We start from the raw sequence: 24,994 nt of genomic DNA on the forward strand, positions 1-24,994 counted from the left end.
GCGCAAACATTTTAGTTGTAAAAATATAGTTTTTTTTTTTTCACCGCTTAATTGTAAAACATTTTGTGAAACATATGTGGTGTCAATATGCTCACTGCACCACTTTCATTAAGAGATTTAATTTGTAAAAAGGGGTTACGTATAGGGGTCTCTGCTGTTCTGACACCTCAAGGGTCTGATAATATTACATGGCACCACAAACCATGCCAGCCAAATATGCACTCCAATATGGCACGCCTTCCCTTCTGAGCTTTGCACTGTGCCTGGAAAGTAGTTTCCAACCTCATGTAGAATATTGCCGTACTAAAAATAAATTTCATAACAAATTTCGTGGTCAATTTTTTCCCCGTTACCCTTGTGAAAATTAAAAATTTGGGCCTTCAGCATATTTTTTGGTTAAAAAAACATACGGTAATATTTAATTTTCAAGGCTCAATATGATACAATTCTGTGAAGCACCAATGGATTCACAATGCTCACCACAACTCTAGATAAATTCCTTGGGGGGTGTAGTTTCCAAAATGGGGTCACTTATGTAGGGATTACAATATTTAGGCACATCAGGGGCTTGTCAAATGTGCCATGGTGTCTATTATTCATTCCATAGAAAAATCAAATGGTGCTCATTGTCTTCCGAGCCCTGCCGAGCTCTCACACAGTAGTTTTTCAGCACATATTGGAAATTGGCATACTCGAGAGAAATTGCACAACAATATGTATGGTTCATGTTCTCCTGTTACATAAACTAACATTTTTATTTGAAAAAGTAATATTTCATTTTTTTCCTTCCGCATTGCTTTAGTGAAGCACTTGAAGGGTTAATATTAATAAGTTTTTGGGATGTGGTTTTGAGCTGTGTGAGGTGTGCAGTTTTTAGAATGTTGTTACTTTAGGAATTTTTTGTCACATAGTCCCTTCAAAGTCATTTTAAATATATTGTGGTCCCTAAAAAAATGGTTTTGTAATTTTTGTTAGAAAAATTAGAAATTGCTGATACAGTTTTAACCTTTCTAACTTCCAAACAAAAAATATATTTCAAAAATAGTGCTTATGTAAAGAAGACATGTGGTACATGGTATGTATTACTCATTTTGTGTGGTATGCCTATCTGTTTAAGGCCCCCTTCACATGTCAGTGGCTCTGGTACGTATGTGACAGTTTTTATACATACCAGAATCATGGACATATGCAGATCGGTTAAAATCATGGGCCCCCGCACACATCAGTGATTTCTCACTGACCGTGTTTCCGTGCAGTGTACACGCATGTCTGTGATTTCCACACGGAGACATGTCCATATTTTTCTGGCATCACTTATGTCCCATGGAACACACAGTGGTGTGATCCGTGAAACATGTACCAGAAAAACACGTATGTTGAAAATAAAAAACTTTTTAAACTCACCTTCTCCAGCGACGCTGTCTTCAGCCACTGCTGTCTCCTGCTTCCAAACCGGCTAATTAATCTCATACACATGCACTGCACAGCTGACCCAGAAATAGCTGCAGGGGTGAGACAGCAGTTTTGTGATCAGTCAGCTGGAACCGTGGATCCTAGGCTTAAGTACTGTAGAATATGATTGTAAGGATAGAAGTAAAGCCTCTTTTATACCCCTCAGTTTTAATCTCAGTGTATTGGGTCTTACACAATTGGTGGGAGATGGATATTCTCTCATTTGTTGCTAGTTCAATGAACAAAGAATTCATACATCTGGCCTAATTAAGAATAGTTCACCCTCACACAATTGGCCAGATGCTGAGTTGTCACAAATGGGTCCACATATCTCTGGCAGTGCCAGTCAGCTGTCAGTGACAGTTGTTGGCACCGAGCTGTCACTATGTGTTTTCACACAGTGACAGTTTGAATCCATAACAGACATAACACGTCATAATGCGGGAACTAAAACCTGCTCATGATGTGCTATGTCCATCATTTGTAAAAAGGGCTGTCAAACACTAACATACTGATGACCAGTCTGAACGATTAGTCATCAAGAAGAGATTGATGGATGTTGACACCCCTACCAATCAGCAGATATCTGCTTTGACATTCGATAGATGTAAGAGGATGCTGCAGCTCCATAGAGTTAATGGCCACTGCCAAGTAATGTTTTTTGTCTCCAATTAAAGTCTACCGATCTCTTTCGATCATTGCAAGATAGGAAAATTAAAATTAATTTGCAATGAGAGATAATGAACAAGCATTCCTTAGAAGGTTGTCGATTACTCATTGAATGAACAGAACACTCATTTGTCAGATGAAATGATCTTTTTTTTATTGCATAAAAGATCATAGTTCTCAGCAATGTATCATCTTGTGTAAACAGGACTTGTGCTGTCAAGAATATTATTTGAACTCAACCATCTATCACACATCATTCATTCTGCATCAGAATATGGGTATGCCTGTATTAACAAGTATTTATATGACCTCCCATCAGTAACTTGTTTATGGTTGATTAGCGTTGCACATTGTAAAATGTAAATGGACCCTGAAGACGATCAGCCAATTAGACTTAACAGGGATATTGGCTTTTCTATTTGACTACCTAAGACTACCTAGGATGTTCACATTAAATGCTTTACCATCATAACTACCTTCTTTCCAAGTATTTACAACTAAAATATGTTTTTTTGTTTTTATTCTAGAAAAAGCCAATACACAAAAAGTCTTCTGAAGAGGTTGGTATATAAATCAGAATGAAATATTGCAAATTGTTGCTAATAAATAATATACAGTGGTCCCTCAAGGCACAGCTGAGTCTTACAATATTTTCAATAAATACTAGTCTTTCCCAGACTTTAAACCACATATAAAATGCAATGCAGCCAATCTGGGGCACATGTGATTTGCTGAAAGATCTATAAAATCAACATGGCCATTTCACTGGTAAACTTCATGAATTATTGAAGTCCATGACCTGATTGAGTATCAATTTGCACCTGATTGATACTGTAAAAGTACTGCATTGCGCTTCGCTCATAGCTGCTCATTTGGACACTTTGGACATTTCAGGGCAGCTCCATATTGTTTTATGGTTCACTGGGACATGATTATCAAAAATGTCTAAATCTTACACAGTATAGAGTTACAGTTAGGTCCAGAAATATTTGGACAGTGACACCATTTTCGCGAGTTGGGCTCTGCATGCCACCACATTGGATTTGAAATGAAACCTCTACAACAGAATTCAAGTGCAGATTGTAACGTTTAATTTGAAGGTTTGAACAAAAATATCTGATAGAAATTGTAGGAATTGTACACATTTCTTTACAAACACTCCACATTTTAGGAGGTCAAAAGTAATTGGACAAATAAACCAAACCCAAACAAAATATTTTTATTTTCAATATTTTGTTGCGAATCCTTTGGAGGCAATCACTGCCTTAAGTCTGAAACCCATGGACATCACCAAACGCTGGGTTTCCTCCTTCTTAATACACGGAGATCAGCCACTTATACTCACCTATTCATGCTCCTGCTGTCCGTGGTGCTGAACTCTCCCGGATGCTGTTTCCGGCCACTGCAGTCTCACCACTGCAGCTATTTCTGGGTCAGCTGTGCAGTGCATGTGTATGAGATTAATTAGCCGGTTTGGAAGCAGGAGACAGCAGTGGCTGAAGACAGAGTTGCTGGAGAAGGTGAGTTTAAAAAGTTTTTTATTTTCAACATACGTGTTTTTCTGGTACGTGTTTCACGGATCACACCACTGTGTGGTCCATGGGACATAAGTGATGCCAGAAAAATATGGACATGTCTCCGTGTGGAAATCACAGACATGCGTGTACACTGCACGGAGACACGGTCAGTGAGAAATCACTGATGTGTGCGGGGGCCCACCTCCTTCCATCCTCATTGCCGGAGGACGCAGGTAAGGAGATGTTCGTCGTTCCTGCGGTATCACACATACTGATGTGTGACGCCGCAGCAACGACGAACAACCAGCAGCATGCACCACCAACGATAATATGAAAAGGAGCGACATGTAAACGATCAACGATTTTTGACGTTTTTGCGATCGTTGATCGTCGTTCCTTGGTGTCACACGCTGCGATGTCACTAACGGCGCCAGATGTACGTCACTAACGACGTGACCCCGACGATATATTGTTAGCGATGTCGCAGCGTGTAAAGCACCCTTTAGGGCTCTGTATATGGAGTCCAAAAACTATTGCATGAAATTCTGCACTGCAAAAGTCAAATTTCACTCCTTCCCTTGAGAGTTTTGCAATATGACCAAACAGTACTGTGCAATCACATATGGGGAGTAAGAAAAAAGAGGGGTAACCCCGCTCACCTGTTCCCGAGACCACTAGCTGGACCATGCACGGAGTTATAGGTCAGCAAACCTGAGCAACACCAATTAAAGTAGGCTGTTTCCAGCAACCAGGTCCAAAGTTGAATTTAAAAAATACAAAATTTTATTTCATGATCATTAAAAAAAATTCCATCATGACATCATGGTGAATTAGCTGGGAGTATGGGTTTCGAACATGTTGTTCTTAAGCGGGCTTTACGCGAGACGATCTATCGTGCGATATGTCGTCGGGGTCACGGTTTTCGTGACGCACATCCGGCATAGCGCACGATGTCGTCTCGTGTGACACCTCCGAGCAACGCAGTATCGCTCACAAATCGTGAGTCGTGTACTCGTCGATAACTTTCATAATATCATTTATTTTCATGGGTGCAGGTTGTTCCTCGTTTCCGTGGCATCACACGTTGCTCCGTGTGACACCATGGGAACGATGAACACAGCTTACCTGCGTCCCGCGGCACCCGCCGGCTATGTGGAAGGAAGGAGGTGGGCGGGATGTTTATATCCTGCTCATCTCCACCCCTCCGCTTCTATTGGCCGGCTGCCGTGTGACGTCGCTGTGATGCCAAACGTCCCTCTCACTTCAGGAAGTAGACGTTCGTCGCCCACCGCGAGGTCATCCGGAAGGTAAGTACGTGTGACGGGGGTTAAACGAGTTTATGCGACACGGGCATCGATTTGCCCGTGATGCAGAAACGACGGGGGCGGGTATGATCGCTCGTGTTATCGCACGATAGATCGACTCGTGTAAAGCAGGCTTTAGTCTGTCTCAGACTTCTGGTTGCTGGAAATATCCTCCTTTAATTGCAATCACATATGGGGTATTTTCATGTTCACAAGAAATTGTGCAACAATTATGCAGTCATTTTTACCTATTTCCCTTGTGAAAATATAAAATCTGAGGCGCAAACATTTTAGTTGTAAAAATATAGTTGTTTTTTCTTCACCGCTCAATTGTAAAACATTTTGTGAAACATATGTGGTGTCAATATGCTCACTGCACCACTTTCATTAAGAGATTTAATTTGTAAAAAGGGGTTACGTATAGGGGTCTCTGCTGTTCTGACACCTCAAGGGTCTGATAATATTACATGGCACCACAAACCATGCCAGCCAAATATGCACTCCAATATGGCACGCCTTCCCTTCTGAGCTTTGCACTGTAGCTGGAAAGTAGTTTCCAACCTCATGTAGAATATTGCCGTACTAAAGATAAATTTCATAACAAATTTCGTGGTCAATTATTTCCCCGTTACCCTTGTGAAAATTAAAAATTTGGGCCTTCAGCATATTTTTTGGTTAAAAAAACATACGATAATATTTAATTTTCAAGGCTCAATATGATAAAATTCTGTGAAGCACCAATGGATTCACAATGCTCACCACAACTCTAGATAAATTCCTTGGGGGGTGTAGTTTCCAAAATGGGGTCACTTATGTAGGGATTACAATATTTAGGCACATCAGGGGCTTGTCAAATGTGCCATGGTGTCTATTATTCATTCCATAGAAAAATCAAATGGTGCTCATTGTCTTCCGAGCCCTGCCGAGCTCTCACACAGTAGTTTCTCAGCACATATTGGAAATTGGCATACTCGGAAGAAATTGCACAACAATATGTATGGTTCATGTTCTCCTGTTACATGAACTAACATTTTTATTTGAAAAAGTAATATTTCATTTTTTTCCTTCCGCATTGCTTTAGTGAAGCACTTGAAGGGTTAATATTAATAAGTTTTTGGGATGTGGTTTTGAGCTGTGTGAGGTGTGCAGTTTTTAGAATAGAATGTTGTTACTTTAGGCATTTTTTGTCACATAGTCCCTTCAAAGTCATTTTAAATATATTGTGGTCCCTAAAAAAATGGTTTTGTAATTTTTGTTGGAAAAATTAGAAATTGCTGATACAGTTTTAACCTTTCTAACTTCCAAACAAAAAATATATTTCAAAAATAGTGCTTATGTAAAGAAGACATGTGGTACATGGTATGTATTACTCATTTTGTGTGGTATGCCTATCTGTTTAAGGCCCCCTTCACATGTCAGTGGCTCTGGTACGTATGTGACAGTTTTTATACATACCAGAATCATGGACATATGCAGATCGGTTAAAATCATGGGCCCCCGCACACATCAGTGATTTCTCACTGACCGTGTCTCCGTGCAGTGTACACGCATGTCTGTGATTTCCACACGGAGACATGTCCATATTTTTCTGGCATCACTTATGTCCCATGGAACACACAGTGGTGTGATCCGTGAAACACGTACCAGAAAAACACGTATGTTGAAAATAAAAAACTTTTTAAACTCACCTTCTCCAGCGACGCTGTCTTCAGCCACTGCTGTCTCCTGCTTCCAAACCGGCTAATTAATCTCATACACATGCACTGCACAGCTGACCCAGAAATAGCTGCAGGGGTGAGACAGCAGTTTTGTGATCCCTCAGCTGGAACCGTGGATCCTAGGCTTAAGTACTGTAGAATATGAATGTAAGGATAGAAGTAAAGCCTCTTTTATACCCCTCAGTTTTAATCTCAGTGTATTGGGTCTTACACAATTGGTGGGAGATGGATATTCTCTCATTTGTTGCTAATTCAATGAACAAAGAATCCATACATCTGGCCTAATTAAGAATAGTTCACCTTCACACAATTGGCCAGATGCTGAGTTGTCACAAATGGGTCCACATATCTCTGGCAGTGCCAGTCAGCTGTCAGTGACAGTTGTTGGCACCGAGCTGTCACTATGTGTTTTCACACAGTGACAGTTTGAATCCATAACAGACATAACACGTCATAATGCGGGAACTAAAACCTGCTCATGATGTGCTATGTCCATCATTTGTAAAAAGGGCTGTCAAACACTAACATACTTATGACCAGTCTGAAGGATTAGTCATCAAGAAGAGATTGATGGATGTTGACACCCCTACCAATCAGCAGATATCTGCTTTGACATTCGATAGATGTAAGAGGATGCTGCAGCTCCATAGAGTTAATGGCCACTGCCAAGTAATGTTTTTTGTCTCCAATTAAAGTCTACCGATCTCTTTCGATCATTGCAAGATAGGAAAATTAAAATTAATTTGCAATGAGAGATTATAATGAACAAGCATTCCTTAGAAGGTTGTCGATTACTCATTGAATGAACAGAACACTCATTTGTCAGATGAAATGATCTTTTTTTTATTGCATAAAAGATCATAGTTCTCAGCAATGTATCATCTTGTGTAAACAGGACTTGTGCTGTCAAGAATATTATTTGCACTCAACCATCTATCACACATCATTCATTCTGCATCAGAATAGGGGTATGCCTGTATTAACAAGTATTTATATGACCTCCCATCAGTAACTTGTTTATGGTTGATTAGCGTTGCACATTGTAAAATGTAAATGGACCCTGAAGACGATCAGCCAATTAGACTTAACAGGGATATTGGCTTTTCTATTTGACTACCTAAGACTACCTAGGATGTTCACATTAAATGCTTTACCATCATAACTACCTTCTTTCCAAGTATTTACAACTAAAATATGTTTTTTTGTTTTTATTCTAGAAAAAGCCAATACCCAAAAAGTCTTCTGAAGAGGTTGGTATATAAATCAGAATGAAATATTGCAAATTGTTGCTAATAAATAATATACAGTGGTCCCTCAAGGCACAGCTGAGTCTTACAATATTTTCAATAAATACTAGTCTTTCCCAGACTTTCAACCACATATAAAATGCAATGCAGCCAATCTGGGGCACATGTGATTTGCTGAAAGATCTATAAAATCAACATGGCCATTTCACTGGTAAACTCCATGAATTATTGAAGTCCATGACCTGATTGAGTATCAATTTGCACCTGATTGATACTGTAAAAGTACTGCATTGCGTTTCGCTCATAGCTGCTCATTTGGACACTTTGGACATTTCAGGGCAGCTCCATATTGTTTTATGGTTCACTGGGACATTATTATCAAAAATGTCTAAATCTTACACAGTATAGAGTTACAGTTAGGTCCAGAAATATTTGGACAGTGACACAATTTTCGCGAGTTGGGCTCTGCATGCCACCACATTGGATTTGAAATGAAACCTCTACAACAGAATTCAAGTGCAGATTGTAACGTTTAATTTGAAGGTTTGAACAAAAATATCTGATAGAAATTGTAGGAATTGTACACATTTCTTTACAAACACTCCACATTTTAGGAGGTCAAAAGTAATTGGACAAATAAACCAAACCCAAACAAAATATTTTTATTTTCAATATTTTGTTGCGAATCCTTTGGAGGCAATCACTGCCTTAAGTCTGAAACCCATGGACATCACCAAACGCTGGGTTTCCTCCTTCTTAATACACGGAGATCAGCCACTTATACTCACCTATTCATGCTCCTGCTGTCCGTGGTGCTGAACTCTCCCGGATGCTGTTTCCGGCCACTGCTGTCTCACCACTGCAGCTATTTCTGGGTCAGCTGTGCAGTGCATGTGTATGAGATTAATTAGCCGGTTTGGAAGCAGGAGACAGCAGTGGCTGAAGACAGAGTTGCTGGAGAAGGTGAGTTTAAAAAGTTTTTTATTTTCAACATACGTGTTTTTCTGGTATGTGTTTCACGGATCACACCACTGTGTGGTCCATGGGACATAAGTGATGCCAGAAAAATATGGACATGTCTCCGTGTGGAAATCACAGACATGCGTGTACACTGCACGGAGACACGGTCAGTGAGAAATCACTGATGTGTGCGGGGGCCCACCTCCTTCCATCCTCATTGCCGGAGGACGCAAGTAAGGAGATGTTCGTCGTTCCTGCGGTATCTCCCATACTGATGTGTGACGCCGCAGCAACGACGAACAACCAGCAGCATGCACCACCAACGATTTTATGAAAAGGAGCGACATGTCAACGATCAACGATTTTTGACGTTTTTGCGATCGTTGATCGTCGTTCCTTGGTGTCACACGCTGCGATGTCACTAACGGCGCCAGATGTACGTCACTAACGACGTGACCCCGACGATATATTGTTAGCGATGTCGCAGCATGTAAAGCACCCTTTAGGGCTCTGTATATGGAGTCCAAAAACTATTGCATGAAATTCTGCACTGCAAAAGTCAAATTTCACTCCTTCCCTTAAGAGTTTTGCAATATGACCAAACAGTACTGTGCAATCACATATGGGGAGTAAGAAAAAAGAGGGGTAACCCCGCTCACCTGTTCCCGAGACCACTAGCTGGACCATGCACGGAGTTATAGGTCAGCAAACCTGAGCAACACCAATTAAAGTAGGCTGTTTCCAGCAACCAGGTCCAAAGTTGAATTTAAAAAATACAAAATTTTATTTCATGATCATTAAAAAAAATTCCATCATGACATCATGGTGAATTAGCTGGGAGTATGGGTTTCGAACATGTTGTTCTTAAGCGGGCTTTACGCGAGACGATCTATCGTGCGATATGTCGTCGGGGTCACGGTTTTCGTGACGCACATCCGGCATAGCGCATGATGTCGTCTCGTGTGACACCTCCGAGCAACGCAGTATCGCTCACAAATCGTGAGTCGTGTACTCGTCGATAACTTTCATAATATCATTTATTTTCATGGGTGCAGGTTGTTCATCGTTTCCGTGGCATCACACGTTGCTCCGTGTGACACCATGGGAACGATGAACACAGCTTACCTGCGTCCCGCGGCACCCGCCGGCTATGTGGAAGGAAGGAGGTGGGCGGGATGTTTATATCCCGCTCATCTCCACCCCTCCGCTTCTATTGGCCGGCTGCCGTGTGACGTCGCTGTGACGCCAAACGTCTCTCTCACTTCAGGAAGTAGACGTTCGTCGCCCACCGCAAGGTCGTCCAAAAGGTAAGTACGTGTGACGGGGGTTAAACGAGTTTATGCGACACGGGCATCGATTTGCCCGTGATGCAGAAACGACGGGGGCGGGTACGATCGCTCGTGTTATCGCACGATAGATCGACTCGTGTAAAGCAGGCTTTAGTCTGTCTCAGACTTCTGGTTGCTGGAAATATCCTTCTTTAATTGCAATCACATATGGGGTATTTTCATGTTCACAAGAAATTGTGCAACAATTATGCAGTCATTTTTACCTATTTCCCTTGTGAAAATATAAAATCTGAGGCGCAAACATTTTAGTTGTAAAAATATAGTTGTTTTTTCTTCACCGCTCAATTGTAAAACATTTTGTGAAACATATGTGGTGTCAATATGCTCACTGCACCACTTTCATTAAGAGATTTAATTTGTAAAAAGGGGTTACGTATAGGGGTCTCTGCTGTTCTGACACCTCAAGGGTCTGATAATATTACATGGCACCACAAACCATGCCAGCCAAATATACACTCCAATATGGCACGCCTTCCCTTCTGAGCTTTGCACTGTGCCTGGAAAGTAGTTTCCAACCTCATGTAGAATATTGCCGTACTAAAGATAAATTTCATAACAAATTTCGTGGTCAATTTTTTCCCCGTTACCCTTGTGAAAATTAAAAATTTGGGCCTTCAGCATATTTTTTGGTTAAAAAAACATACGGTAATATTTAATTTTCAAGGCTCAATATAATAAAATTCTGTGAAGCACCAATGGATTCACAATGCTCACCACAACTCTAGATAAATTCCTTGGGGGGTGTAGTTTCCAAAATGGGGTCACTTATGTAGGGATTACAATATTTAGGCACATCAGGGGCTTGTCAAATGTGCCATGGTGTCTATTATTCATTCCATAGAAAAATCAAATGGTGCTCATTGTCTTCCGAGCCCTGCCGAGCTCTCACACAGTAGTTTTTCAGCACATATTGGAAATTGGCATACTCGGGAGAAATTGCACAACAATATGTATGGTTCATGTTCTCCTGTTACATAAACTAACATTTTTATTTGAAAAAGTAATATTTCATTTTTTTCCTTCCGCATTGCTTTAGTGAAGCACTTGAAGGGTTAATATTAATAAGTTTTTGGGATGTGGCTTTGAGCTGTGTGAGGTGTGCAGTTTTTAGAATGTTGTTACTTTAGGCATTTTTTGTCACATAGTCCCTTCAAAGTCATTTTAAAAATATTGTGGTCCCGAAAAAAATGGTTTTGTAATTTTTGTTGGAAAAATTAGAAATTGCTGATACAGTTTTAACCTTTCTAACTTCCAAACAAAAAATATATTTCAAAAATAGTGCTTATGTAAAGAAGACATGTGGTACATGGTATGTATTACTCATTTTGTGTGGTATGCCTATCTGTTTAAGGCCCCCTTCACATGTCAGTGGCTCTGGTACGTATGTGACAGTTTTTATACATACCAGAATCATGGACATATGCAGATTGGTTAAAATCATGGGCCCCCGCACACATCAGTGATTTCTCACTGACCGTGTCTCCGTGCAGTGTACACGCATGTCTGTGATTTCCACACGGAGACATGTCCATATTTTTCTGGCATCACTTATGTCTCATGGAACACACAGTGGTGTGATCCGTGAAACACGTACCAGAAAAACACGTATGTTGAAAATAAAAAACTTTTTAAACTCACCTTCTCCAGCGACGCTGTCTTCAGCCACTGCTGTCTCCTGCTTCCAAACCGGCTAATTAATCTCATACACATGCACTGCACAGCTGACCCAGAAATAGCTGCAGGGGTGAGACAGCAGTTTTGTGATCCCTCAGCTGGAACCGTGGATCCTAGGCTTAAGTACTGTAGAATATGAATGTAAGGATAGAAGTAAAGCCTCTTTTATACCCCTCAGTTTTAATCTCAGTGTATTGGGTCTTACACAATTGGTGGGAGATGGATATTCTCTCATTTGTTGCTAGTTCAATGAACAAAGAATCCATACATGTGGCCTAATTAAGAATAGTTCCCCCTCACACAATTGGCCAGATGCTGAGTTGTCACAAATGGGTCCACATATCTCTGGCAGTGCCAGTCAGCTGTCAGTGACAGTTGTTGGCACCGAGCTGTCACTATGTGTTTTCACACAGTGACAGTTTGAATCCATAACAGACATAACACGTCATAATGCGGGAACTAAAACCTGCTCATGATGTGCTATGTCCATCATTTGTAAAAAGGGCTGTCAAACACTAACATACTGATGACCAGTCTGAAGGATTAGTCATCAAGAAGAGATTGATGGATGTTGACACCCCTACCAATCAGCAGATATCTGCTTTGACATTCGATAGATGTAAGAGAATGCTGCAGCTCCATAGAGTTAATGGCCACTGCCAAGTAATGTTTTTTGTCTCCAATTAAAGTCTACCGATCTCTTTCGATCATTGCAAGATAGGAAAATTATAATTAATTTGCAATGAGAGATTATAATGAACAAGCATTCCTTAGAAGGTTGTCGATTACTCATTGAATGAACAGAACACTCATTTGTCAGATGACATGATCTTTTTTTTATTGCATAAAAGATCATAGTTCTCAGCAATGTATCATCTTGTGTAAACAGGACTTGTGCTGTCAAGAATATTATTTGCACTCAACCATCTATCACACATCATTCATTCTGCATCAGAATAGTGGTATGCCTGTATTAACAAGTATTTATATGACCTCCCATCAGTAACTTGTTTATGGTTGATTAGCGTTGCACATTGTAAAATGTAAATGGACCCTGAAGACGATCAGCCAATTAGACTTAACAGGGATATTGGCTTTTCTATTTGACTACCTAAGACTACCTAGGATGTTCACATTAAATACTTTACCATCATAACTACCTTCTTTCCAAGTATTTACAACTAAAATATGTTTTTTTGTTTTTATTCTAGAAAAAGCCAATACACAAAAAATCTTCTGAAGAGGTTGGTATATAAATCAGAATAAAATATTGCAAATTGTTGCTAATAAATAATATACAGTGGTCCCTCAAGGCACAGCTGAGTCTTACAATATTTTCAATAAATAATAGTCTTTCCCAGACTTTAAACCACATATAAAATGCAATGCAGCCAATCTGGGGCACATGTGATTTGCTGAAAGATCTATAAATTCAACATGGCCATTTCACTGGTAAACTTCATGAATTATTGAAGTCCATGACCTGATTGAGTATTAATTTGCACCTGATTGATACTGTAAAAGTACTGCATTGCGTTTCGCTCATAGCTGCTCATTTGGACACTTTGGACATTTCAGGGCAGCTCCATATTGTTTTATGGTTCACTGGGACATTATTATCAAAAATGTCTAAATCTTAGACAGTATAGAGTTACAGTTAGGTCCAGAAATATTTGGACAGTGACACAATTTTCGCGAGTTGGGCTCTGCATGCCACCACATTGGATTTGAAATGAAACCTCTACAACAGAATTCAAGTGCAGATTGTAACGTTTAATTTGAAGGTTTGAACAAAAATATCTGATAGAAATTGTAGGAATTGTACACATTTCTTTACAAACACTCCACATTTTAGGAGGTCAAAAGTAATTGGACAAATAAACCAAACCCAAACAAAATATTTTTATTTTCAATATTTTGTTGCGAATCCTTTGGAGGCAATCACTGCCTTAAGTCTGAAACCCATGGACATCACCAAACGCTGGGTTTCCTCCTTCTTAATGCTTTGCCAGGCCTTTACAGCCGCAGCCTTCAGGTCTTGCTTGTTTGTGGGTCTTTCCGTCTTAAGTCTGGATTTGAGCAAGTGAAGTGCATGCTCAATTGGGTTAAGATCTGGTGATTGACTTGGCCATTGCAGAATGTTCCACTTTTTTGCACTCATGAACTCCTGGGTAGCTTTGGCTGTATGCTTGGGGTCATTGTCCATCTGTACTATGAAGCGCCGTCCGATTAACTTTGCGGCATTTGGCTGAATCTGGGCTGAAAGTATATCCCGGTACACTTCAGAATTCATCCGGCTACTCTTGTCTGCTGTTATGTCATCAATAAACACAAGTGACCCAGTGCCATTGAAAGCCATGCATGCCCATGCCATCACGTTGCCTCCACCATGTTTTACAGAGGATGTGGTGTGCCTTGGATCATGTGCCGTTCCCTTTCTTCTCCAAACTTTTTTCTTCCCATCATTCTGGTACAGATTGATCTTTGTCTCATCTGTCCATAGAATACTTTTCCAGAACTGAGCTGGCTTCATGAGGTGTTTTTCAGCAAATTTAACTCTGGCCTGTCTACTTTTGGAATTGATGAATGGTTTGCATCTAGATGTGAACCCTTTGTATTTACTTTCATGGAATCTTCTCTTTACTGTTGACTTAGAGACAGATACACCTACTTCACTGAGAGTGTTCTGGACTTCAGTTGATGTTGTGAACGGGTTCTTCTTCACCAAAGAAAATATGCGGCGATCATCCACCACTGTTGTCATCCGTGGACGCCCAGGCCTTTTTGAGTACCCAAGCTCACCAATCAATTCCTTTTTTCTCAGAATGTACCCGACTGTTGATTTTGCTACTCCAAGCATGTCTGCTATCTATCTGATGGATTTTTTCTTTTTTTTCAGCCTCAGGATGTTCTGCTTCACCTCAATTGAGAGTTCCTTAAACCGCATGTTGTCTGGTCACAGCAACAGCTTCCAAATGCAAAACCACACACCTGTAATCAACCCCAGACCTTTTAACTACTTCATTGATTACAGGTTAACCAGGGAGACGCCTTCAGAGTTAATTGCAGCCCTTAGAGTCCCTTGTCCAATTAGTTTTGGTCCCTTGAAAAAGAGGAGGCTATGCATTACAGAGCTATGATTCCTAAACCCTTTCTCCGATTTGGATGTGAAAACTCTCATATTGCAGCTGGGAGTGTGCACTTTCAGCCCATATTATATATAGAATTGTATTTCTGAACATGTTTTTGTAAACAGCTAAAATAACAAAACTTGTGTCACTGTCCAAATATTTCTGGCCCTGACTGTAGATTGGTTTGCACTCTGTCCAAGAAGTAAAGGTGCAGGTAGATAGGATGTTAAATACCATATAACCCAATTATGAAAATCACCACATTCTCAGGTTGTAGTTTGCAATAGTGTTGTTTCTTATTTTTTACAAATGCTGGACACACAAAAGATAGTGGTGGGCAATGCGACAAAGACGTTTTAAGCCTTGTGGATCTGATTCACGCTGTCGATTTAGAGATTGCGTGGAATGCACCTGTGTCCGGTAGAGGTAGCTTTAATATAAATACCTTGTGAAACTTAGGGGATTCAAAATTTTGATGCTTGTGTAAGGCTAAGATCAGGTAGCACCAAAAGTATCCTTAGTGATTGGTGGATGCCGGCGCCCCCGCGCCTGTGTCCAGCCATTGGGGTTTTCAACCTCTAGCAGCTACAGTATTTCTGGCTTATAAAAAAAAAGAAAAACAGGACTTACCAATCAATTTTATTGGATGGAATTGCTGGAATTTTCTTTTTCATCATTTTGTCCTATTTCTGGCTTAATCAATATTTTTTCTTACTTATTTTTTTTAGTTTAAGGTTTTCTTATTTTTAGTTACATTTTTCAGAACAAATTAAGTTTTCCATAGAGTTATAGTTTAAAATCTAAATATTTATATTCACTTGACTCAACCACTGGAGTTGACTGATTTTTAGTTTGTCTTCTCACTTACACGGTTAAATGATTACAGTCACTTGATATACTTAGGAAAAGCTTGAGTTTTACCTACTAAGAAAACTGAGGAATCAGGCCATAGTGCTGTTTTTAGAAGAAATTAATCATGATTTTATAACCTTGTACAACCCCTTGACATTTAAGCATATTTTTTGGTAACATGTATATTTTGACTTTATGATAGTTATTCTACGGTGTTCTACAGCTATCCGTTCTTACTTTGAAGTACGGATCATGATTATTTTGTATCCCCGAAAAACTTTTCTTTATGATTTTTTATTAGCTACCCACATTTTTATGGCTCTACTTAAGCGGCATCTATGTGGTCTCTTGTAGCATGATGATTTATATCTATTTATGTTGTTTGCATTATTTTAGTACTCTATTGACAGGGATGTATCTTACCATCTGTTTATTTTCGGACCTATTTTCAATTGAACATGGGGGCGATCTAATTCTATAAAACCTTGAGTTTTACTGTTATTGAATTTTAATGGAGAATTCCACGAAAAATCTCCATATTATATAAAATAGAGTAATATGATAGTACTGCAAAGCAACACAGAAGTCTTTAAGCACAATATAATAAGTCTCCGGACATCACACACGGCTTAACAATGCCGTAGTACACTCGGTGACTTAATCACACATCATGACTCTTCTATCATGTTGAAATTACTTTTTGGTCTATTCATCTAACATTCTTGATAAAATTAGAATTCTTGCACATTTTTTTTAAATTAGTTTTCTCAATTATTTTGTGTCTATCTAAAATCTAAAAAAATGTGAATTTACTATTTGCACAGTTTTACTCATGTAATCTCTGTATTTTGTCATAGAAACATTATAAAGAAGACAAACCTGCCAAAGAGGTTAGTTTCTGCAAAGACAAACTATTATATTGGAAGGACCATTACTTATAGCAAAATCATTTCACACTTTTAATGATAAAATGGTAACATGAATGTTGGTTCTGAAGTGTAAGCCAGGGAGGTTGATGCTTGACATAGGAATTGCAGAAGTGTCAAGGTCGGCAGTGGGCATAACACAATATGGGTTTAGCCTGGGTGGCTCTGGCTTAAATCAAGCTCGTATCACAATTCATTGCCCTCTGTAGAACATTGCAAATCACAGAGTAACCCTTAAGGAGGACCACCCACACAGTCAATATGTTACTAGCATCTTAGAAGTAATTTTATGTTTCTATAACCTACAACTACCACTTAGTAGTAATAATAATATTAATAATAATAATAATAATAATGTTTATTTTTATAGCGCCAACATATTCCGCAGCACTTTACAATCAGATGGGGGCTCTTGTACAGACAAAAACAAAAGAAAATAGCTCATAGTTCAGCAGCTACCGTAGGAATGAGGGCCCTGCTCGAAAGCTTACAATCTATGGGGAAATAGGGGGACACAAAAGTTAAAGATATGATAATTTTATGATTTCATATAAAGATGAATGAGCCGGTCATTAGACAGTAACCTTTTAGGTGCACTTACATGCTATTGGTTGAATGGAGGATGTGAGGACAGAAATAGGATTGAGAAGGTTCTGAAGATCATTTACAAGGTGGGACAGGGGAGAGTTAGGCTAGTAAGTTATGATGATAAGCTTGTTTGAAGAGATGTGTTTTTGATGAACACTAAAAAACTTTAGACTGGATATTAGTCACATTCTTTGGGGTAGTGCATTCCAGAAAACTGGCGCGGCATGAGAAACGTCTTTGAGACGGAGGTGTGAGGTTCATATTATGGAGGATGTTAGACTAAAATCATTTACGGAATGGAGGGGTCAAGTAGGATGATAGAGAAAGATGAGGGATAAGGTGGTACAAAACTATGGAGAGCTTTATGGGTGAGAGATATGAGTATCCATGTATCCATTGCATTAATTTAATCAACAAAATGGAAGTAAAACCATTTAGAATACGTTCTTATAATCACCTTCTGGACAGAACAACATATGTCTATTTCCGCTTTTATAGGGCTTTTCTGAGAGCCACAAAGCTGATCTTCTCTATAGGTACATGAATCCACTCATGTGCCATGTGGTCAGACATTCATGTGAATAGTGGCCATAAAAAGTTAGCTGGTCAGCCACTGCTTATCAAAATTGATTTGATTGTGAGGTCATATTTCAATTCTTTTGACTTTGCAATATTTTTGTTTCTCTATTCTAAAGGCTCCCTTAAATTCAGGGCATATATGAGATTTGCAACAGTTGCTCTTGGTAGAGATGGCACAAAAGGGTGTAGAGTTAAGGCTGCTTTACACGCCTGTGAAATAACCTGCTCCCGTCATTTTGTGCATCACGGGCAAATCGTTGCCCGTGGCGTACAAAATCACTAGGCCCCGTCACACGGACTTACCTGCCTAGCGACGTCGCTGTGGCCAGCAAACCGCCTCCTTTCTAAGGGGGCGGTTCGTGCAGTGTCACAGCGTCGTCACACGGCAGCCATCCAATAGAAGCGGAGGGGCAGAGAGCAGCTGAAAAAAAGTGATGCCCACCTCGTTGCCGGCAGGACACAGGTACGTTATTGTTCGTTGTTCCTGGGGTGTCACACGTAGCGATGTGTGCTGCCTCAGGAACGATGAACAACCTGCGTCCAGCACCAGCAACGATATTTGGGATTAGAACGACGTGTCAACAATTAGGTGAGTATTTTTGATCGTTAGCAGTCGTTCGTACGTTTCACACACAACGACATCGCTAACGAGGCCGGATGTGCGTCACAAATTACGTGACCTCAACGACATCTCGTTAGCGATGTCATTGCCTGTAAAGCCCCCTTTAGAATTAAAAAGGTTAAAGTATTTAAGCTACTTTATGTTTTCACAGAGATTGTTTCAATACAGAATCAATGGTGATGGAGCATGCCATGAAAGCCATCCACATGAAATAGGTGTAAAGGATTGTAAAATAGAACCTTGTGGAATATATGGTTGCCATATTAAGTCTGGACAACTTGGAGTATTAATATAGCTGTAGCTTGTTCATGTGGTCGTAAACATAATGTCATCTGTTTAATTCTACCCATTAACTGTGGGAGGGAGAGTCCTGTCAATCATTTGAAATGGCGCTGTAAAAAGCTGGCATAGGAGAGATGTTAAGAAGGGATTATATGTGACAACCAGTAGTGGACAACTAGTTTAAGTCTATGTGCTTCTTGATGGTTTATCTCCATGGTACTAAACTAACTTTAAGGTGCAAGTCACTACGTTATTGTAGATGTCGTCTTTTTAATCACTCAACCATGTCATACAAGTTGCGCTGTATGACTTCACTTTCTCAATAGCTAAAATTGTATTCATTACACTTTACATATTTATCGGAATATATAAAATCTAGATACATTATTCTAATCTGTCACCTGTCTAATTTTACAAATATAATCTCCATTTTTCTTGTAGAAATATTCAAAAGATGACTCTCCCCAAGAGGTTGGTTTCTGCAAACACAGAAGTCTACATGAAAATAAATGTTTTGTCAAAATAATCTGTGTTAGGTCCCGCACACATCTGAGTATAAATACGACAAGTGCAAAGCAATAGAAGTGCTGATCTGCGAGTTTTTCCTTAGCTAAAATGTGGCTGAGGGGAAAATTGTTGCATGCTTCATATGGTGGCGTAAAACACCCTGGACTTATGCAACTCAATGGGTGCGAGAAATGAACGGACGGCACATGGACCCCATCGTCCAATATTTACAGATGCATTACCATTCTGTAGCATACGACACTGTAAATGGTCTAGTAAATGATTGTGGAATAAAAGCTGCTGAGAAAAAAAAACACATCTCATACTCATGTCATATTACGGATTCCAGGCGAGAAAAAAAATGGCTCATTCACATAGCACTCGCATGACATATGGAAAACCAAACGGATTTCAGTCGTAAAACTTTTCTGGTTGAAAATTGCTCTCATTTTCATCAAGAAAAGTTGGATAAGGGAAATACATTTTTTTTTCAGCAACTATTATTCTACAGTCGTTTATAGCACCATTTACAGTGGAAACAAACAAATAATATGGAGGAGCCGTCTTACCCTTGTATCAGCTGCTGGATTCAGTTTTCAACTGGCGGGACCCGCTCATGATTTAGAAGGAAGCAATCCAAGAAAGCTTAAAGTAGAAAAAGGCAAAGCAAATCCAGCGGTGTTCCTCAATGACCAGAAGATGTAAGTAAAATCATATAGTCTTTATTGGAAAAATATTAAAAACCAGCCAGAGTAGTAGTGACAAAAAGGGAGATAGGCCGAAGGCTTGTATGCCGAAACTAGTCTCTGACTAATCTCCCGTTTTGTCACTGCTACTCTGGCTCCGTTCTTGTCGGGTAAATTATCAGGTTGCCTGAAGCTACTCCCTGACCTAGGGTCCACATAACTCGTCATGCCCTGGTCCCAGCCCAGTGATGGTGCAAGGCCGCCAGCTGTCCTCCTCGACAGTTCCGTGCCCCTTGCCACGATCCCCTGCGACTGGGGGTTCAGCTCCTCTAGGCCCAGACCACCGTCTGCCACCTAGATAGCTTCCTAGGAGCCCTGCTCCTGACCTCCTCTCTCCTTCACTTCCAACACACTTCTCTCTACTCCTGAAACTCCTGACCTCCCCTAACCAACCCCAAAAGGGGGCGACCCTATTCCACTCAGGCCATCCACTGGTGTGCTTGGTGGGTGTGGTAAAGAGTGTACCTAGGATTTAATTAGCTGATGTAGGCAACACCATGTAGTTGGGGACCCATAACCAAGAAGGAGGTGAATATTGCATGGGTGGGCAAATTGTGCAATACCCTGTGACGACATGATAGTCCAGGGGCGTCACACAAGCTTCAAGTTACAACAATGCCTCTTAGGACTTGACATTAACCTCTTCACTATCTTATTAAACTCCAGAATGTAATAATTAACACACACCTCTATACATGTATTTACAACTAAAATGTGATTTATTGCTTTATTACAGAAAAAATCAAAAGACGAAAAATCTTCTGAGGTTGGTTTTTATATATAAAAAATAAAATATTGCATATTGTTTGTACTAATTAACAATCTACATAATATTAACAACTAAAGTATGATTTATTGATTTATTCCAGAAAAAAGAAAAAGACAAAATAACTTCTAATGAGGTTGGTATATAAAAGTGAATGAAATATTGCATATTCGTTGCCCTACAATCCAGATATAAATCAAGAACAGTGGTCACTCAATTTAAGACACAAATTGCAATATCACCAATCTAAGGGACATGTGATTGGCTGACAGATCTGTCCATTCCTCAGTCTTTCACTGGCCCTTTTATCACTGAAGCGGATGCACTGATTTCCATTCTATTTTCTGGTACACCGTGGACTGTACAGGAACCAGATGAAGCTCCTTTCCTCAACGTAGAAAGCAGTTTACCACCTCTAGTACCTATTCCTGAATTAATCTGTTAGTTTTTTCCTTATTTATGTTTAGTTTTTTGTTGTCTCACTTTTGGGTTAACTGTTCTTAGAACCATTTCTTAGTTTTCCATAGAGTGATGGTCTAAAGCGGAAACATTTACATTCACTAAACTCACATTGGACTGGGTTGATATTTAGTCTTACCTCCTCAGTTACCTGGTTAAATGATTAAAGTGACTTGATATATTTAGGAAAAGCTTGTGTTTAATGTTATAGGACTTTAATGGAGCATTCAATGAAAAAACCTCCATACCTGCACATGCAAAATACAGGAATATTTTTGTATAGTAAAGCCTCGCAGAAGTCTATGAGAATCATATTAAGTCTATGTTCACCGTAGATGTGTAACCATGCTGCAGTACGCTTGTGTACAAAAGTCTTAATTACAAAACGCGGTGTAGACAAATTACTTGCCATATTCTTTTGGTCATTACATTTTTACTAGTGTCCAAGTGGAAGGAAGCAGATGTCCCCTCAATACAAGAAGTTATAGATAGGGTTTCCTTACACAACATCGATGAATACAACATAGCCCTGAAGGAAAGTAACTTTTCTAAATATGCTGAGAGGTGGTATCTGTGGTCTCTTAAATTGAACCCAATCCTTAAGCTCTATGACCTTTGATATTATTCTCTTGTGGATTTTTTTTTACATATATTAGTTGTTTGAATTTTCTTACTATTTGCAAATTTTGCCTCATGTTTGCAGTATGTTTCTTTGGCATAGTAATAGTTGCTAGGAATCCTGGAGTTGTATCTTCTTTTTTTTTTCTTCACCTTGTTTCTTCTATCCTTAGATTTTCCTTCCCTTTTCTTTTTTTGTTGAATTTCACCTTTCAAATGATATCTAGAGCCTATTGTTTGTTAAAAAAAATGTCAAAATTTGTACAATAAGTAATTTCAATGCTTGGTACACCTCATTTTATGTTTCCCTTTTCCCTGTTATAAATAAAGACAGTATACAAAAGTCTTAATCACATCATCACTCTTCTAACATAGTGGAGGTACTTTTGTGTTTCATCATCTAATATTATTAACAGCTAAAAATATAATCCTTATACACTTTTTAAGTTTGTTATCTCAATCAATTTAGGAACGTTTAAAATCTAAAAAAAATGTTTTAAAAAAAATGTGAATGTCACTACTTTTACAATTGTAATTTCCATGCTTGTTGTAGAAACATTCCAAAGAAGATAAATAGGGATGATCAAATACCTCAAATATTCGGCTTTGCGAATATCCGACGAATAGGTCGCCGCTATGCGAATATTCGATGCACAATGTAAGTCTATGGGAAGCCTGAATAGTTCCAAATAGTTGTTATTCGAGTTTCCCATAGACTTACATTGTGCATCGAATATTAGCGAATAGTCGAATAGCGGTGACCTATTCAGCAAATATTTGCGAAACCGAATATTTGAGGTATTCGATCATCCCTAAAGATAAATCTTCCAAAGAAGTCAGTTTCTGCAAAGATGAATACTTTTATTGGAAGATCTATTGCCTATAGCAAATATATCTGCTACTCTAAATGGTAAAATGAATGTTGGCTGCCAAGTGTAGGCCAGGGAGGTTGATGCTTAAGACAGGATTTCCTGCAGTGACGTGGTCAGCAGTGGGTATAACACAGTAACAGTTTAGCCTGGGTGGCTCTGGCTTCAAACTCGTATCACAACACAATGCCCCCTGCAGAACAGTGTAAGTCACAAAGTGCCCCTTAAGAATGGACAAACACACAGTATTATCCAAGTCCCTATGTACAGTAACTAGCGCTCTAGAAGGACTTTATGGTGCAATAACCTCCAGCTTCCACTCAATACAGACATTACATTAATTCAATATAAATATTTGAAGCCAAAACATTTAGAATATCTGTTCTTATAATCATCTTCTGAACTCTATAATCCACGTCTGTCTGCCTATTATATGCCTTTTCTATTAGTCATAATTTGGGCAGCATGAATCAGATAAAAGGTTCCCTCTATTACATTATTCTGATCTAAAATTATTTTCTTTGCAGTTTTCTCTTCAGTATTGTTATCTTAATCAGTGTTGGAATACCTAAAATCTAAATTAATTAATAATGATTAAAAATGTGTTTTCTGCTTTGTGTAAAAATATACACGTGTTATCTACGTCTTTTCATGTAGACATTTTCCAAAGATGACTCTTCCAAAGAGGTTAGCTTTTTCAAGAGCCTCGTAGAAGTCTATGACCATACAAGCTTCAAGTCACAACAATACCTCTTAAGGCTGCTTTACACGCTGCGACATGGTTAGCGATCGCACCCGCCCCCGTCATGCGTGTGTCACGGGCAAATCGCTGCCCGTGGCGAACAATATCGCTAGTATGCGTCACACGCACATACCTTCCTAACTACGTCGCTGTGGCCGGCAAACAAACTCTTTTTTTAAGGGGGAGGTTCATGCGGCATCAGTGACGTCACACAGCGGGCCACCAATAGAAGCGGAGGGGTGGAGAGCAGCCGCATTATCGTCACTCCCACCTCATTGCCGGAGGATGCAGAAACGCTGTTGTTCGTCATTCCCAGGGTGTCACATGTAGTTATGTGTGCTGCCTCAGGAACAACAAGCAACCTGCATCCAAAATGAGCAATGATATTTGGGAAAGGAACGACGTATCAACAATCAATGATTTTTGCCATTTTTCAGTTCGTTAGCGGTTGCTCGTAGGTGTCACACGCAATGACGTTGCTAACGACGCCGGATGTGCGTCACGAATTCCGTGACCCCAACGATATCTCATTAGCGATGTTGTTGTGTGTAAAGCAGCCTTTAGGAGTTGACATTAACTCCTTCACTATCTTATTAAACTCCAGAATGTAATAATAATAACACACAGCTCTATACATGTATTTACAACTAAAATATGATTTATTGCCTTATTACAGAAAAAATCAACAGACAAATATTCTGAGATTGGTGTATATATATATGTATATATATATATATATATATATATATATATATATATATATATAAATAAAATATTGCATATTGTTTGTACCACTTAACAATCTACATAATATTAACAACTAAAGTATAATTTGTTGATTTATTCCAGAAAAAAGAAAAAGACAAAATGACTTCTACTGAGGTTGGTTTATAAAAGTGAATGAAATATTGCATATTGGTTGCCGTACAATCTCCATATAAATCAAGAACAATGGTCACTCACTTTACACGGTCAGGTAGCAATAATTTCAACATATATTGGTCTTTCCTGGGCTTTAAGACACAAATTGCAATATCACCAATCTAAGGGACATGTGATTGGCTGACAGATCTGTCCATTCCTCATCACTGAAGCGGATGCACCGATTTCCAGTTTATCAGCACCTCCATTCTATTTTCTGGTACACTGTGGACTGTACAGGACCCAGATGAAGCTCCTTTCCTCAACGTAGAAAGCACTTTACGACCTCTAGTAGCTATAGTATTTCTGACTTAATTTGTATGATTTTTCAACATATTTATCTTTATTTACTGTTTTTGAGGTACATTTTTCAGAACCGATTAATAGTTTTCCATAGAGTAAAAAGGAAATGTTTTTCCATTTTCTTGACTCACACACATGACTTGACTGATTTTCAGTTTTATATTCTCACTTACTTGGTTCAATGATTAAAGTG

The 24,994-nt window shown here is 39.2% G+C and overlaps 1 protein-coding gene across 1 annotated transcript in view; it reads left to right on the forward strand.

The window, feature by feature from the left end:
- The window catches only part of LOC142302326 (uncharacterized), a 306,787-nt gene that overhangs the window by 202,307 nt on the left and 79,486 nt on the right, over positions 1–24,994 (forward strand). Inside the window, exons 12-18 of the mRNA XM_075343388.1 lie at positions 2,649–2,681; positions 7,878–7,910; positions 13,102–13,134; positions 16,731–16,763; positions 19,312–19,341; positions 20,860–20,889; positions 20,993–21,025. Of these exons, the coding sequence (XP_075199503.1) occupies positions 2,649–2,681; positions 7,878–7,910; positions 13,102–13,134; positions 16,731–16,763; positions 19,312–19,341; positions 20,860–20,889; positions 20,993–21,025 (225 nt within the window). The remainder of the gene's footprint in view (positions 1–2,648; positions 2,682–7,877; positions 7,911–13,101; positions 13,135–16,730; positions 16,764–19,311; positions 19,342–20,859; positions 20,890–20,992; positions 21,026–24,994) is intronic.

The sequence above is a fragment of the Anomaloglossus baeobatrachus genome, chromosome 4, assembly GCF_048569485.1.
Source record: "Anomaloglossus baeobatrachus isolate aAnoBae1 chromosome 4, aAnoBae1.hap1, whole genome shotgun sequence".
Lineage (NCBI taxonomy): Eukaryota > Metazoa > Chordata > Amphibia > Anura > Aromobatidae > Anomaloglossus > Anomaloglossus baeobatrachus.